Consider the following 17201-nt stretch of genomic DNA (forward strand, 5'->3'; position numbering starts at 1 on the left):
TCTGCATTGCAGATTTCTCTCAACTTTCGCAGCACCACTTTTAATAAATCTTTCCAATAAAAAATCCCTCTTCTCCTAGGACTTCTGCTGGTTGAGTTTTACTCAGTGTTTCTGTAGTTGTCGAATTTTTTTTTTTTTTTTTTTAAACAGGTCCTTGGCATGTATATGAATATACAACACCATTTCTTAATTTAAACCAGAATAAATTAATCATTTTATTGTGACTCTTGTGACAATTCAGAACTAACAAATAATCGGAAAGGCATAAGAAAATAATGTACAGTAATCCCTCGCTATATTGCACTTTGATTTTCGTGGCTTTACTCTATCGTGGATTTTATATGTAAGCATATCTAAATATATAACGTGGATTTTTCGCTGCTTTGCGGGTTCAGCAGACAATGGGTCTTTTTACTTCTGGTACATGCTTCCTCAGTTGGTTTGCCCAGTTGACTTCATACAAGGGACGCTATTGGTGGATGGCTGAGAAGCTAACCAATCACACCATGCAGTTAAGTTTCTGTGTGCTGACTGGCTCAGCGACGGAGTGCCAAATTCGATTCCGCGGCGTTAACCAGGAAGTCTCGTCTCGTTCATTCAGCATCAATGTGTTTCGCTGTGTAAAGAGTTAACTTTTGTGCTCTTTTGTGTTTATCTTTGTGCGTAGTCAAGCCCTTTGTTATGGCTCCAAAATGATCTGCTCCTGCTACTGCTTCAGAGGCCATGCCCAAGCGCCAACGGAAGATGCTAACTACTGCCGAAAAGGTAAAAGTTTTGGATATGTTGAAGGAAGGGAAAAGCTACACCGCTGTAGGACGCCATTACAGCATCAATGAGTCCACGATTCTTTTTATTTAAAAAGGAGGAAAAGAATATAAGATCTACGGCCGCAGTGTCCTTTTAACCAGGGTGCAAAACGAGTTGTAAGTGGACGTAATAAGGCAGTAGTCCAGATGGAATCGGCTTTAGGGATTTGGATTAAAGACTACCGGAAGAAGAACAACGGCGATGCTACACAGTCACCTGAAGAGGCTCCTTTAGAAGGGCTGTAACGCTCTCCTTTGTTGTGCAGTAAAATTAAACTCATCGTTATCGGACAAGCCGTTGTGTCATTGTTGGTAACCATAATTAATTTTCTACTTACAGTACTTAATACATGTACATACAGTGGTGTGAAAAACTATTTGCCCCCTTCCTGATTTCTTATTCTTTTGCATGTTTGTCACACAAAATGTTCCTGATCATCAAACACATTTAACCATTTGTCAAATATAACACAAGTAAACACAAAATGCAGTTTTTAAATGATGGTTTTTATTATTTAGGGAGAAAAAAAAAATCCAAACCTACATGGCCCTGTGTGAAAAAGTAATTGCCCCCTGAACCTAATAACTGGTTGGGCCACCCTTAGCAGCAATAACTGCAATCAAGCGTTTGCGATAACTTGCAATGAGTCTTTTACAGCACTCTGGAGGAATTTTGGCCCACTCATCTTTGCAGAATTGTTGTAATTCAGCTTTATTTGAGGGTTTTCTAGCATGAACCGCCTTTTTAAGGTCATGCCATAGCATCTCAATTGGATTCAGGTCAGGACTTTGACTAGGCCACTCCAAAGTCTTCATTTTGTTTTTCTTCAGCCATTCAGGGGTGGATTTGCTGGTGTGTTTTGGGTCATTGTCCTGTTGCAGCACCCAAGATCGCTTCAGCTTGAGTTGACGAACAGATGGCCGGACATTCTCCTTCAGGATTTTTTGGTAGACAGTAGAATTCATGGTTCCATCTATCACAGCAAGCCTTCCAGGTCCTGAAGCAGCAAAACAACCCCAGACCATCACACTACCACCACCATATTTTACTGTTGGTATGATGTTCTTTTTCTGAAATGCTGTGTTCCATTTACGCCAGATGTAACAGGATATTTGCCTTCCAAAAAGTTCAACTTTTGTCTCATCAGTCCACAAGGTATTTTCCCAAAAGTCTTGGCAATCATTGAGATGTTTCTTAGCAAAATTGAGACGAGCCCTAATGTTCTTTTGCTTAACAGTGGTTTGCGTCTTGGAAATCTGCCATGCGGGCCGTTTTTGCCCAGTCTCTTTCTTATGGTGGAGTCGTGAACACTGACCTTAATTGAGGCAAGTGAGGCCTGCAGTTCTTTAGACGTTGTCCTGGGGTCTTTTGTGACCTCTCGGATGAGTCGTCTCTTGGGGTAATTTTGGTCGGTCGGCCACTCCTGGGAAGGTTCACCACTGTTCCATGTTTTTGCCATTTGTGGATAATGGCTCTCACTGTGGTTCGCTGGAGTCCCAAAGCTTTAGAAATGGCTTTATAACCTTAACCAGACTGATAGATCTCAGTTACTTCTGTTCTCATTTGTTCCTGAATTTCTTTGGATCTTGGCATGATGTCTAGCTTTTGAGGTGCTTTTGGTCTACTTCTCTGTGTCAGGCAGCTCCTATTTAAGTGATTTCTTGATTCAAACAAGTGTGGCAGTAATCAGGCCTGGAGGTGGCTACGGAAATTGAACTCAGGTGTGATACACCACCGTTAGGTTATTTTTAACAAGGGGCAATTACTTTTTCACACAGGGCCATGTAGGTTTGGATTTTTTTTTCTCCCTAAATAATAAAAACCATCATTTAAAAACTGCATTTTGTGTTTACTTGTGTTATATTTGACTAATGGTTAAATGTGTTTGATGATCAGAAACATTTTGTGTGACAAACATGCAAAAGAATAAGAAATCAGGAAGGGGGCAAATAGTTTTTCACACCACTGTATGTTTAGTGTCACTGTACACACATTTACTGCATACAATTTATCTTGCATTGTACGTATTTATCGCTGGTGGCCTGTCTATCATAATGTCTGTAACATATGTGATATCGGAGATGCTCGGTATCTTTACAATAATATTTAGGTTTTATTGTATATAAACAGTGTGTTTACATACATAACTTCAATGAATCTTACCTAATATCTAAGAGAATACAAAGGGTTTACGCTGTATAACTGTGTGGGGAATATTTATAAACAGTGTGGGAGAGTTTATAAGGGCTTAAAATATATAAAAATAACCATACAAACATATGGTTTCACCTATCGCGGGGGGTTCTGGAACACAACCCCCGTGATCGAGGAGAGATTACTGTATCAAATATCATTAAAACTGTGTGTTTTCACAATGCAAAATATCCTAGAAACAACAAAAAGTCAGGAATCATTTCTGCCACATAAAATCAATCAAATCTACATGTATTACAGAATCCAAAAAGGTTAAAAAACATTCTGCTGGATAAATATGAAGTGCAGTGATCCCTCGCTATATCACACTTCGACTTTCGCGGCTTTACTCTATCGCGATTTTTTTCTCATACACGCTTACGTCACTACGCATGCGCTTTCTGAGAACTTTTATCTAAGCCCTACGATGGCTCCTAAACGTGCTGCTTTTTCTAAGCCATCTGACAATAAAACTAAGCGCCGGAGGAAGATGCTTACTATCCAGGAGAAGGTGAAACTCTTGGATATGATTAAAGATGGCAATACCCTACAAAAGCCTTCTCACGCATATGAAAAGACAGCGCCAGCAACTGCCTATCAAGATGTTCTTCAGCTGCGCACCCAGACACCCACTGCCTACTCCTAGTACTCCTTCAGCGGAAGAAGACAACAACGCACCTGCTGAAGATACTGCACCACTTCTGAAGACTCTCCTACTGAGGTCGTGCCTTCATAGGTTAGTGGTTGTGTGCAATTAAATGTACAGTACAATAATCTACTATATAAAAGCGTTCGTGATAGTCCTTCCGTCCCATGAGTGCAAAGCGTAGCGGTATTCCGCTTATTACAGACTTACTACTTACGGCTTGAGGTACGAAGCAACGCGATGTGAACAGAGTTCTGGTGCTCTCATCGTTCCCTTGCTTTTGTGCGCCATGCGCTGGAAAAATAGACAAAATTATGTCTCTGGAAATAATTAATGTTGATGGAGTACAAATGCCTCACCGCGTAGTAAATATCAGGGGAGATGGTGCTTGCTTATTCTCATCTATGAAACTCCGTCTTTAGCGGTACAGATTCGGGCTGACATTGTACGACTTTGGACAGGCACTTGAGGGGATAAAAAAACTTAGGTTTTCGGGAGATGTTATGAATGGGCACTTTGATATTCTCATTCCCTACACTTACATGCCTGATGTACACATGGAGCGCACAAAAATTGAGGATAAAAGTCGGTCGCCTTAAAAGGCGAGTGCACCTAGTAATATGATATTTGTAACGTCTAATATGTCTTGTTTTCTCTTATTTTGTCTAATATATTGGGTAATACGAGTGTAATGGTGACTAAAGGGTGTTATTTAATGTCTAGAGGGCTCTAATAATGTTAAAACACGTATTTAGAAGGTCGTAAACAGGTTTTCTATACTCTAACTGCGAAAATATTCGATTTATAAATAAAGAATCCTACTTCGCGAAAATTCATTTATCACGGTAGAGTCTGGAACGGATTAACCGTGATAAACGAGGGTTCACTGTAACTAATATTGGCATACTGTATACTAGGCTCTTCACCAGACCTTATTTATTGTAGATATATGGATTAATGCACGCAAGCAGGAGGATTCCATAAAAGGCAGGGACAATTATCAGCAGTGATAAAAGCAAGAAGCAGCTCTCACTGGCAAGAGGAACATGATGCAGGGACACCTGCACAATAGGGAGGAGGCGATAGATGGGACAGAAGCAAATAATACTTCTTCAAGATGATAGAGGGGAGGAGACCCAGCATTCTACAAAGATACCTGTGTTGGTTAAAGCTACACCAAGGGAGGAAAAGTCAATCAATGACAGAAAGAAGTGAGGGCACATCAGCCAAGGATTGATGTTGTCATGACCTCTAACTGTTCATGCAAGACTTAGCCTATTAATGGCAATAAAAGAATCTTAGGGAGCCATGCTGGAGTTCCTCTAGTGGCTTCTGGTGCATCCCTGCACTCCTAAACAAAAGTAAAGTTTCTCCTGAACTGGAGATAAAGACATCTTCCAACATGGAGTTTAAAACCTAGAAAAAGCCTAGAAAAGGTTAGATACCAGAGGTGAGCTATGGACGAACGCTTGCCTGGCAGTAAAAAGAAGGGCTAGGATTGAAAAAATTTCAAAATGGATGTGTGGTAATTGAGCTGGCCAATTGGAGAAGCCACTCTACCTCTCAATCATGGATTCAAAATAGATGTAGGCAGGCACAAATAAACTGCAGGGTTATTGCATTACTTCTGCTTGAGGCCTTCCATTTGTCAAATTCACCTTGGTTATTTTCTTTAATGAAAAGACTATGTTTAGAATATTTGTCCCTCTTGGCATATACTGTATCTGGGTTCACCGGATGATATAAGATTGCCCACTCGGTCACCACATAAAATTCAGACACAGATTAATAATAAAACCTTTACTTTAGTGATACCACAGAAAATCACCAAACATAAGATTTTATAATACAATATAACTAATTGTACTGTACAAAAATATACAATCAAGTATATTAACTTACATAATGTGGAGATAAGTACTACTAAACCAAACTGGACCAAAAAAATAGGCCAAGAGCCTGTAATAAGACAAATGCGATGCAACTTATAAGATAGGTACATTTTTTACTAAGTTATCATTGTACACGTTTCCACAAACATACTCATAAAGACACCATACTAAAATCAACCTTTCCCAATATTTTGAACATTACAGAATCAGAATGTGAACGTAACTCGATAGCAAATTTTGACTCAATCACCAAACTTCTATTTTAATGGAAGCAAAATAACAAAAATGTGAATAATCAAAAAAAGAATGAGTATCAAACAAGAGTTATGAAAAAAGGAATTAAAAAAGTCATTATAAAAGCATTGAGCAACCTGAATATTGTCTTTGTATTAATAAAATTTTAAAATATAAAGTCTGCAATTTCTATTTGATTAGGCATATCCTAACTTGGAACACCACCTGAATATTTGTTTATTTATGCCTCAAAATAGGAAGCTTGCCTTAAATAATATTTCATTTTAAATAATTTGCTGTTGAATGAAATATTGTTATACGCACCACACATCTGCTCCTTTAGGAAGGTCAACAATAGCTCCATAAATGAAATGCAGCATGACATCCATTTCTGTTTGACCAATTCTGAAAAACAACATAACATACATCATACATCGAGAGGTAAATCAATCAATAAAAATGCACTGTATTGTGGGAAAGTGCCTTTCCTGTTTACCTGTTATGCAGATTTTTATGTAAGTATAAACAGTATTTTAGCAAACATACGTGCATTTTGTACATTCTGATAATATGAATGGATCAAAGATATGTGGATTATGCAATTATTTTCTTTTTCCCCCAAGGGCATTTTTCACATCATTTGCCAATGTCCAGAGTCTGTCACCATTTGGTCTTGGTTAACGTGAATCTTTGTTATGTCTTTTTTCCATGTAAAAATGATTAAAAAATGTTTCTCGGCTAACACTACAACCTACATGGCATAAGTAGCATATAAAAAAAATATTTTTGGGAGGAGTATTCCTTTAACATATAATTAAAAGTCGTAACTTTAATGGGTATAAATAAAATAATGCATTAAAAGAGTTTTCAGCTCAGAGAATCCATCATACATTGTGTAAAAATATGATACTATACTCACACTGCCCTCTAAATTAGTCACCAAACAAGAATGGTACTTGTCAGAAAGGCAACACTGATTCCAGCTGTCACTCTCACACATTTGAAAGAAACATTAAGATGAGTTGAAAATTCTTGTAGTCTAACAAGACTAAAGAGGATCTTTTTGGCTTGAAAACTAAGCACTATGCACATCAGCCAGGTAAAACCATACCCACTGTTAAATTGTGATGGTGGCAGCACTATGTTGGGAGAATGCTTTTCAATAGCAGCGACTGGCAATCTGATCAGAATTGATAGGAAAATGAATACAGCATTATGATAACAGGTCCATGGTGCAGGGTGACTTTTTAATAAACTAAACTAGTGTGTTTTGCTCACTAGCACCCTCTCCCCACCACCGCCTGGCCTGTGCTACGCGCCAGCCACTTTGTGTCTCGGCTGCTCGCACTGTGAAGAGGGGGGCTAAACACACTCCAAGGAGATGCGGTCGCTCCTCAGACACCCCCTCTTAAACGGTGATACAATGAGAAACACATACAGTTTGCTTTACTCCAGATAACTCCTCTGTAATGCTAGTGAGGGTAGCGGGAGTCAAGGAAGTGGATGCTTGGCTACGCCCCGTGGATCACCATGGGATAGGTGGCAGGGATATGAGTGGATCAGAAGATGGTCTGCCCCTTTTGGTTGATGTCTCTTCAAGCTAGGAGGTCCAACTAGGAAAAGCTGGAGTGACATCTGTTTTAAATGGAAGCACTGGGGACTGAGATTTTTAAAGAGAAGAATCCTGTTGTGTTTTAACCTTGTTTTAAGGATATTTATTTATTGACTTTTACCCTCCAGATTTGCACTGAGATTTTTATGGATTACTTATTAATGGGATTAATCATTTGATGCACTGCACTTTTGGACACTTGGTTTGTTTTAATAAAAGCACTGGATCACTTTCACACCTACCCCTTCCTGCTGCATATGTGTCCTCATTTGCTAAGCTCATCCCTCAGGTACGTTATCGGCAGTGGCGGGTTCAAAAGGCTCCCGGAAGGATCCGGTAACATGGAGCCGACCGCACTGTCACAAGCACAATTAATAGAGACCCTGGAGGAATACTTTCTCTCCTCTGCCCAAAGGCTTAAAATGGGAAGTAAGTAAGTATCAACAGGACAACGACCCAAAGCAATCTGCCAGTGCAAAAATGGACGAGTTAAAAATGAAGAAAACTGATGTCCTTGAGTAGTCCATACAGAATCCTGACCTTTAACCTGATCGAAAATCTGTGGCGAGACTTAAAAATTACTGTCCACGACTGCTCCCCATCTAATCTGGCACAGCTTGAGAAATCTTGCAAGGCAACTTTCCTAAAATTGCATTAATTTGCCAGGCTGGTAGCTATGTGACAAATGTTGGAATTTGCCAAGAAATTGACATCCTCTAAGTCTCTGTAAACTGTTATGAGCCAGAGCAACAATGGGTACTTATTTATTATTATTACATCATGACCAGGTATAAGAACAATTTTGTATTGTGTGATCCCTGGCAAAGCCATCTCAACTTGGGTGCACTACTTCAGTATAACTATTCTCAGTAGAGCTGCTGATAATTCCTTTTATAATGCCATTTGCTGTGATCATGTTTTATTAAGTCCTTACTATTTTTTTTCTCTTGGTTATGCAGTGGTTATAAATTACAAATTATCCCTCCTGAACTAGGAAAAGAAGTACAGAATAAATACATCATCAGTAGCATCAGATTCAACATTACATCTTCATTGAATTTTATCAACAGTGCTGTGTGCAATACTACAATCTTTAAACCATATGGACCTGGGAGATCTTGGTCAGATAAATTTTGACTGGTCTCCTTTCTAATGAATGAATGTGAGCAGTGGTTTATTTACTTGAATGGAACTTTTTCTAGTGATGCCAGGCAATGGTTTATCTTCTCAGAAATCTCTGCAGACTGAATTTCTTTTTGTCTCTTAGCTGAAAGTTGGGCTTAACTTACTAAAACATATTGATATATTAAACTAAGATATATTGATATATTAAAATGTATACATTTTAATTACGTTCATATTATAAATTCATATTTTAGTATTACTGCTTTATAAATTAGCCATTTATAAATTAGCCATTTATAACCCTAATCATCATCTTCTCTTTCAACTGCTCCTGTTAGGGGTTGCCAAAGCAGATTATCTGTTTCCATATTTTCCTGTCCTCTGCATATTCCCCTGTCACACCCAACACCTGCAGGTCCTCTCTCACCACATCCATAAACCTCTTCTTAGGCCTTCCTCTTTCCTACTTGCCTAGCAGCTCCATCCCCAACATCTCTCCTCTGCACATGTCCAAACCAATGCAATCTCACCTCTCCGACATTGTCTCCAAACAATTCAACCTTAGCTGACTCTCTAATGTACTCTTTCCTAATCCTGACCCTCTAATGTACTCTTTCCTAATCCTGTTCATCCTTGTCACACCCAACGCAAATCTCAACATCTTTAACTCTGCCACCTCCAGCTCTTACTACTGTGTTTTTGTCACTGCCACAGTTTCCAAACCATATAACATAGCTGGTCTCATTATCTTGTAGACCTTCCCTATAATTCTTGCTGGTACCTGTCTGTCTGTATGTCACAAAGCACTACTGACACTCTTCTCCAGCCATTCCACCCTGCCTCCACGCTCCTTCACCTATCTTCAACACCCCATTACTCTGTACTGTTGATCCCATGTATTTAAACTTATCCACCTTTGCCAACTATACTCCCTGCATCCTCACCATTCCTCCGACCTCCCTCTCATTCACACACATGTATTCTGTCTTGGTCCTACTGACCTTCAATCCTCTTCTCTCTAGAGCAGGGGTCCCCAACACCAGTCCTGGAGAACCACAGTGGCTGCAGGTTTTCATTATAACCCATTTCTTAATTAGTGATCTGTTTTTGCTGCTAATTAACTACTTTTGAATTAAGTTTAATTGACTTGTTTTTTAAGATGTGTTCCCCCGAATTTCTTCATTTTTTTCCCCGAACATAAATGAAATGTGAAATGAGTGACCCATCAGAAGACCAACTAAGTCAGGGCCTCAAACTCCAACCAATTTCACTCCAACTAGAAGCTTAATTAGGTGCAGAGTCTTGTCGTTAATTAAAACTGTTCTTTAATTCAATGGCTGGTTGCTGCCATCAGTGTGCAATAGCATACATTTCTGAAATTGTTGATTTTCTCTTTTCTAAGAGCAATGTTAAAATGTTTTGAGGACCTGACCAGATCAACATTCCTGAGACCATCATCTTTCTTTATTATCTCCTTGTACTCATGTCTACTTCCTTTATCTGTCTAACTATCCCACTTCTTCTTCACCAACTTATTCCTCTGTATACTCTTCTAATACTTCCCCATTCCACCAGCAGGTTTCTTTGTCCTCTTTTCTCTCCTGATGTCACACCAAGCACTCTTCTAGCTGTTGCCCTTACCACTACAGCCTGTAGTTGCCCATCTATCTGGTAACTCTTTATTACCACCTAGTGCCCGTCTTACCTCCTCTCTGAACTCCACCTTACAGTCTTCATTTTTGAACTTCCACCATTTGATCCTTGGCCCCGCCCTCACTCTCCTCCTCCACTTCATTTCCAACATCTTACGGACCACCACCCTATGCTGCCTAACTACGCGTTCCCTGCCACCACTATGCAGTCTCTAATCTCCTTCAGACTGACCCTCTTGCATAGGATATACTCCAGCTGTGGAGTGTTCCTCACTCTTCTTATATAACTTTTCACCACAGCCATGTCCATCCTTTTCACAAAATCCACTACCATCTGATTTTCATTCCTCTCCTTGACACAATACCATTCCATCACCAACATACCAAATGGAATCCACTCCAGTTACCACTCTCTTTTCCTTGGGTACACTTTCCATCACTTCATCCACTCATCCATTGCACACGCAACTTTTCTGGCATATGCACTAATAACATTTATCATCACATCCCCAATTTCCAGCTTCATAATCAAATCTCTGTCCAACACTCTTTTAACTCCAAAACAATCTGGTGCTTCATGATGACCCCTACCCCATTTCTCCTTCCACTCACACCATGGTAGAATAATTTGACCTGCCTCCGTTACACCTGGCCTTATTCCCTTTCCATGTGGTCTCTTGCACACTCAAAATCAAACTTCCTTCTCTCTATCATATCGGCTAACTCTCTCCCTTTACCAGACATACTGCAAACATTCAAAGTTTTAACCCTCACTTCTACTCTCCTAATCTTTCTTCTCTCGCCTACCTGTGGACAAATCTTCCCCCTCTCATTCTCCTTCGGCCAACGGTAGCCCAATTTCCCTCAGCACCCTGTTGGCTAACAGTACTTATTGGAGGCAGCCACTGTTAACCCAGGCCTTGACTGACCTGGCATGGAAGACAGAAATGTACAGACAACAATACAATGTAAAGATTTTGTCTGTGTATTTACTGCTTGCTATTTAGTGTTCTGTTTTAGGTATACATTTGTAAATGTGCACAGTACACTGAGCTTTTAAATATACTGCTCAAAAAAATTAAAGGAACACTTTTTATCTGAATATAGCACCAAGTCAAACATCTGGGATATTGATCTGGTCAGATAAGTAGCAGAGGGGGTTGTTAATCAGATTCATGTGCTTTGGTGTTAATGAAATTAATAACATGTGCACTAGAAGGGCAACAATGAGATGATCACCAAAACAGGAATGGTTTAACAGGTGGAGGCCACTGACATTTTTTCCTCCTCATCTTTTCCGACTGTTTTTTCATTAGTTTTGCATTCGGCTATGGTCAGTGTCACTATTGGTAGCATGAGGCAATACCTGGACCCTACAACATGTGCCATTACCAGAAGGTTTGTTGTGTCTCTCAGCACAGTCTCAAGGACATGGAGGAGATTACAGGAGACAGGCAGTTACTCTAAGAGAGCTGGACAGGGCCCTAGAAGGTCCTTAACCCATCAGCAGGACCGGTATCTGCTCCTTTGGGCAAGGAGGAACAGGATGAGCAATGACAGAACCCTACAAAATGACCTCCAGCAGGCCACTGCTGTGAATGTCTCTGACCAAATAATCACAAACAGACTTCATGAGGGTGGCCTGAGGGCCCGACATCCTCTAGTGGGCCCTGTGCTCACTGCCTGGCACCGTGGAGCTTGATTGGCATTTGCCATAGAATACCACAATTGGCAGGTCCACCACTGGCGCCCTGTGATTTTTACAGATGAGAGCAGGTTCACCCTGAGCACATGTGACAGATGTTGCCTGTAACATCATTCAGCATGACCGGTTTGGTGGTGGGTCAGTGATGGTCTGGGGAGGCATGTACAGACCTCTACAGGCTAGACAACAGCACCTTGATTGCCATTAGGAATTGGGATAAAATCCTTGGACCCATTATCAGACCGTCTGCTGGTGCAGTGGGTCCTACTGAGTACGATTTGGAGTTGCTGCAATGCAATTTCGCCAAAATGGACTAGACTGCCGCATTCACTTTGATTTTCGGGGCATCTTTGAATTTAGCCCTCTGTAGGTTGATAATATTAATTTCCATCAAACGATGTGGCATCCTTTGATTCCTAATACATTACCCAGTCCATATCAGTATAGATATCCAGTACGATTTTTTCTGATGTGTTTTCAAAGTGTTTTTTAATTTTTTTGAGCAGTTTACATACACAACAACTGGTAAATGAAAAAATGAATTACAGTTTTATTTTAAAGTTAGATGCTAGAAAGTCTAAATTATTCATGATTAATAATTAAAAATGCATTTGTGTATTACCATTAAATTTCAGTTCTCAGTATGACATAATATTGAATATTCATATTTACACCTTTGAGTCAAGTCTTAAATAATGATAACAAAGTGCCAAAGACCAAATTTCAGCCCTCAAGTCATGCCAGTATATATATATATATATATATATATATATATATATATATATATATATATATATATATATATATACAGCTGAAATGAGCAATTGAGTCCATACTTAAGAATTAATAAAATAAAATTAAAAAAAGCATAAATGAGGCTGCAGTATCTATTTAATAATATATTTTTTGCCTTGAGCTTTTATTTTGTATAAATTACATTTTTGTTGGAAATATCTCCTAATCTGAACATTCAAATAATGATCCAAGAAATAAAAAAGCAGCAAAAAAATAACAGCTTCAATTTATAATGAACACAATTCAAAGGTACTTTACATTGGCAAAACTACTGCAAAACTGTTTATATGTATCTTTATGAATTGAAGCAGAGGAAGGTTATATGACATTTTCAGAGTTACAAAGGGAGACAGTGAGACCTAAATCAACAATCCTGTGGTGTTAAAGTGCAGTGTTATACACACTTGATCACTCTGAATGAATGACATCAAGCAAAGCTTGATGCAAAGGTCTAAAACTGAAATAAAATACATTTTGGTTATTATTTGCCAGTTGTGGTATCAAATCATTATAGATTTTACTTTAATATTTAAACTACATATATTTTATAAGTCACATAATTATACATGAAAAAACAGACATCCTATTTAAAAAGGGAAATGCAGCTTTTCCCAACAATCTGGTAAATATTTAATGTCACTTATTGCATATCCCTTTATATTGAAAACGAGACCACTCACAGACGGTTTACAGGTTTCACTATGTTTCATTTATTCTGACTGTCAGCACCTTATTACATTAGAGAACAATAAGAAACAGCACTTTGCAGGAAGAAGTTATCTTTTCAAGTGTATTAATACAGCATATAAACATTAAGTTTTATTCCAGCAGAGACATCCTTTAACACATCATAAATTAAATAGTAACAGAATGGCATGTACGGCGACTGACACTAAATATACTAACTAAATCTATTGTGCCCTCTCAGACACACGCATATTTTACAGCTTAATCCAAAGTAAATGGACTATATCTATTTTTCTACATAACCTGAATGTTTGAGATCATGCAGTAAATGTTCTCCATACTGTTCCGACACTGCTGCATGTGACATCAACTCAATTCCATTAGCCTGAACGTTCTACTTGGTTTCCCTGCGGCTGTGGCAATAACACGTATAAAGTTATTAAAATGCATAGGGCACCATTATCCTTAGTCAGTGATCTAACTGCAGTACCAATGATTTGCGTAATCTGTATGTAGTCTATGCCCTGGTAAAGCATTCCAAATCATCTGAAGGCATGCTGCAGAACATATCCAGTATATGGTCACAAACAATGAAATGTGGTAATTTTACAAATTTTAAAGCCTTATCCTACATGTAGAAAATTTAAAACCTAGGCATAGAGAAGTCTTATAGACATTTAAAGTCCATACTTGCATCACTAAAGGCATTAATAAGTAAAATGACAGGAGCTGTTTCCTACAGACAGTCTCTTTGCTTTTGACACTCCGATTTGTTGCTTTTCCCCATTTCAACTTATTGGTTGATGAAAATCAAATTAAGTTTTAATTGGTAGGTTAATGAATTCTTACACATTTACTTCATATGCCTTCACTATTGTTAGGATTAGCGTATGGGCGAAGGAAGAAAGCACACTTAACCAATCTTAAATCAAAAGTATATTTATTTAGTTTACTAGCTGAAATACCCAGCGTTGCCCGGGAGGAAAATAAAGTTTTTTTTTAATTGTTTGAGAAAAACATAATTAAAAAAAACACAACTTTAAAAATAAAAATAAATTAACAAACAATAAACCTGGGTTCACTTCCCGGGTCCTCCCTGCATGGAGTTTGCATGTTCTCCTCATGTCTGTGTAGGTTTTCTGCGGTGGGCTGGCGCCCTGCCCGGGGTTTGTTTCCTGCCTTGCGCCCTGTGTTGGCTGGGACTGGCTCCAGCAAACCCCTGTGACCTTGTAGTTAGGATATGGCGGGTTGGATAAAGACTCACTAATGTGCTTGTCTTGCGGTGATGTATGTATGTTATCATTCAGCTGACGTTCAGAACCGGCCAACTATATTTAATTTAAAAAGCAACAGGGGCACGGTGGTGCTCAAACATAAAGAATGCTGTCAGTCAACTCCAGTTGGCCCTCATGTTTTTGTTAATTGTTTGAGAAAAACATAATTAAAAAAACACAACATTACAAATAAAAATAAATTAAGAAACAAAGACTCACTAATGTCCTTGTCTTGCGGTCTTGTATGGATGTTATTATCTAGTTGACGTTTGGAACCGGGCAACTCTATTTAATTTGAAAAGCAACAGGGGTGCAGTGCTGCTCAAAAACAAAGAATGCTGGAAGTTGCCTGGTATATACTAACTGTGTAAGCCGATCCTAGACAGAACTATTCTGGGCATCGGCTTACCCGAGTCTGTTGCTGATCATGTCCATCCCTTTATGACCACAATGTACCCTTCTTCTGATCCTGCGGGATAATGAGCCATGTCACTAAGCTGAAATAATCTCAAACTGGTTTCTTGGACATGACAATGAGTTCACTGTACTAAAATGGCCTCCACAGTCACCAGGGGCCTCATGTATAAACGGTGTGTACGCACAAAAATGTTGCATACGCCCGTTTCCACACTGACATAGCGATGTATAAAAACTAAACTTGGCGTAAAGCCACACACATTTTCACGCCAGCTCAATCCCTTGCGTATGTAAGTTCGCCTCTCGGTTCTGCAAACTGGTGGCACCCAGTGTCAAAGCAGTGCTACTGTTCCGGTGTGATTTCCTTTTATTTTTTAGATTCACATCACTGACAAGGCTTTATCAAATACCCTGAAATTAACCACATATCGTTTTTTAGTTCAAGGCATCTGATTGTAATCAACCTGTAACCATATAATGGTGCACCGAATGGCCAAACTTTTCCAAATACCATAGCCACTTTAGCATTGTTACTATCCATGCACCACTCAGAGAATTTAACCCACTGTATCAGAGTGTGGAATCATAGCTCTACAGTAGCTGATCGGAAATAGGATTATCAGGGTACAGCTTCTACCACACGCTGCCTCAGCCATGTGCACAGTTTATTTGAACTTCTCCGATTTGGCAAACGCTTCAGAGCCTTTCCTCGCGGTTCAGAAGCAGTTTCATCCAAAGAGCAATAAACCCACTCAATCAGTTCATGAAGTGCTCCCGGTAGAACTGCTTGCACTTATAAGTACAATTGCCTCATTGTGAACTTGCATTACAGTTGTAATAATGCACAACCTGAGCTACTTTTGCTTTCCTATTTTTCACTGTTTTTTATCCTATTACTATTGTTGTTGTTGTTATTTTACCATTTTATAGGAAAATAAGTTTATGGAGGATTTGCATATTGAATCTCATTGTACCGTACAATGACAATAAAGGAATTCAATTCAATTCAATAGAATAGAACGTGTATTTAGAGATGATGACGACTGGTTTCTAAGTCGATTTAGATTTCCAGGCGTTATCTTCGGGGATATATTACATTATACATTTTCAACTTCATTTAAATAATGTATATTATTAATGATTAAATATACGAGGACTTACTGGCGCCCCAAGGCAGGGATTGTTCCTGTCTCGCACTGTATGCATGCTAGGACTGGAGCGACCCTGGATGGATACAGTAGATGGATGGAATAATTATACAACAATAATTGTACTACGAAGATATTTCAGTGTTCCTTAAAAGTTTTGAAGAATCAGCGTTTTAAGCTTACAGATGGCTTGACATTTATTAAAGAGCTGATTGTGTGGCGATTGGTTATTTGGAGAAAGAAAAGGAAGGACAGGAATCAGTGGTTAGTACGTTTGAAAGAGACAGTACTGCTACAATAAATTATTTTATTGAGGGCCGCGCACAGCACAGCAAGCACCTTGTTCAGAGAGCTGTAACATCATGAATGTAATGTATTCTGTGTCCTGTCGGCATAAGAGAAAGCCTATTTAAGACGCACATACTGATTCACACACGCAAGAGTACATTGAAGAACACATAGAATACGAAGCATTTAACGTGCTACTTCAGTTACAATGAGATTTGAAGAACTATTAAAATTAAACAATTTTAAGATGAAATTTATGAAGTTCTACTTTAATGACAAAAATAAACTACTTGATTAAAGTGGGAATTTCGACCTTTATTTCCACACTGTGTCCCAGTTTATTTTCTTTTCTCTGTACCCTAATATGCTTCCATATGACACTCAGATGGTGGGCTACAGCTCTCCTTTTCATGGCAACTTTGATGTCTGATCACTTCTTATTTATTTCGAGCACTGTGCAACTTTCTGAACTTGAACTTTCAAGTTTCTCCGCCACTCTATCACTCAATCAACTTCCTTTTCTTGTTTATATCACTGCTTAAACCAAAAAAATTGTATATTTTTCCTTGCCTCTACTTGTTATTCGCTGAAATTCTTTTTTATCCCTGTGCTTTTGCCATTGTCTTTTCACAGAACACAAAACATTATATTGATTTACATATTCAAAGAGGCATAATTCTGGGAGGAGTTGGGTTGGAGCAACAGGCACAACTGTTACTTTTCACA

General features: G+C 38.8%; 1 protein-coding gene across 1 annotated transcript in view; it reads right to left on the reverse strand.

Moving 5' to 3' along the window:
* btbd8 (BTB domain containing 8) overlaps nucleotides 1-17201 on the reverse strand; it is a 96475-nt gene that overhangs the window by 54853 nt on the left and 24421 nt on the right. The window contains exon 8 of the mRNA XM_039734875.1: nucleotides 6097-6177. Within this exon, the coding sequence (XP_039590809.1) occupies nucleotides 6097-6177 (81 nt within the window). The remainder of the gene's footprint in view (nucleotides 1-6096; nucleotides 6178-17201) is intronic.

This window comes from Polypterus senegalus, chromosome 14 (assembly GCF_016835505.1).
Source record: "Polypterus senegalus isolate Bchr_013 chromosome 14, ASM1683550v1, whole genome shotgun sequence".
Classification (NCBI taxonomy): domain Eukaryota; kingdom Metazoa; phylum Chordata; class Cladistia; order Polypteriformes; family Polypteridae; genus Polypterus; species Polypterus senegalus.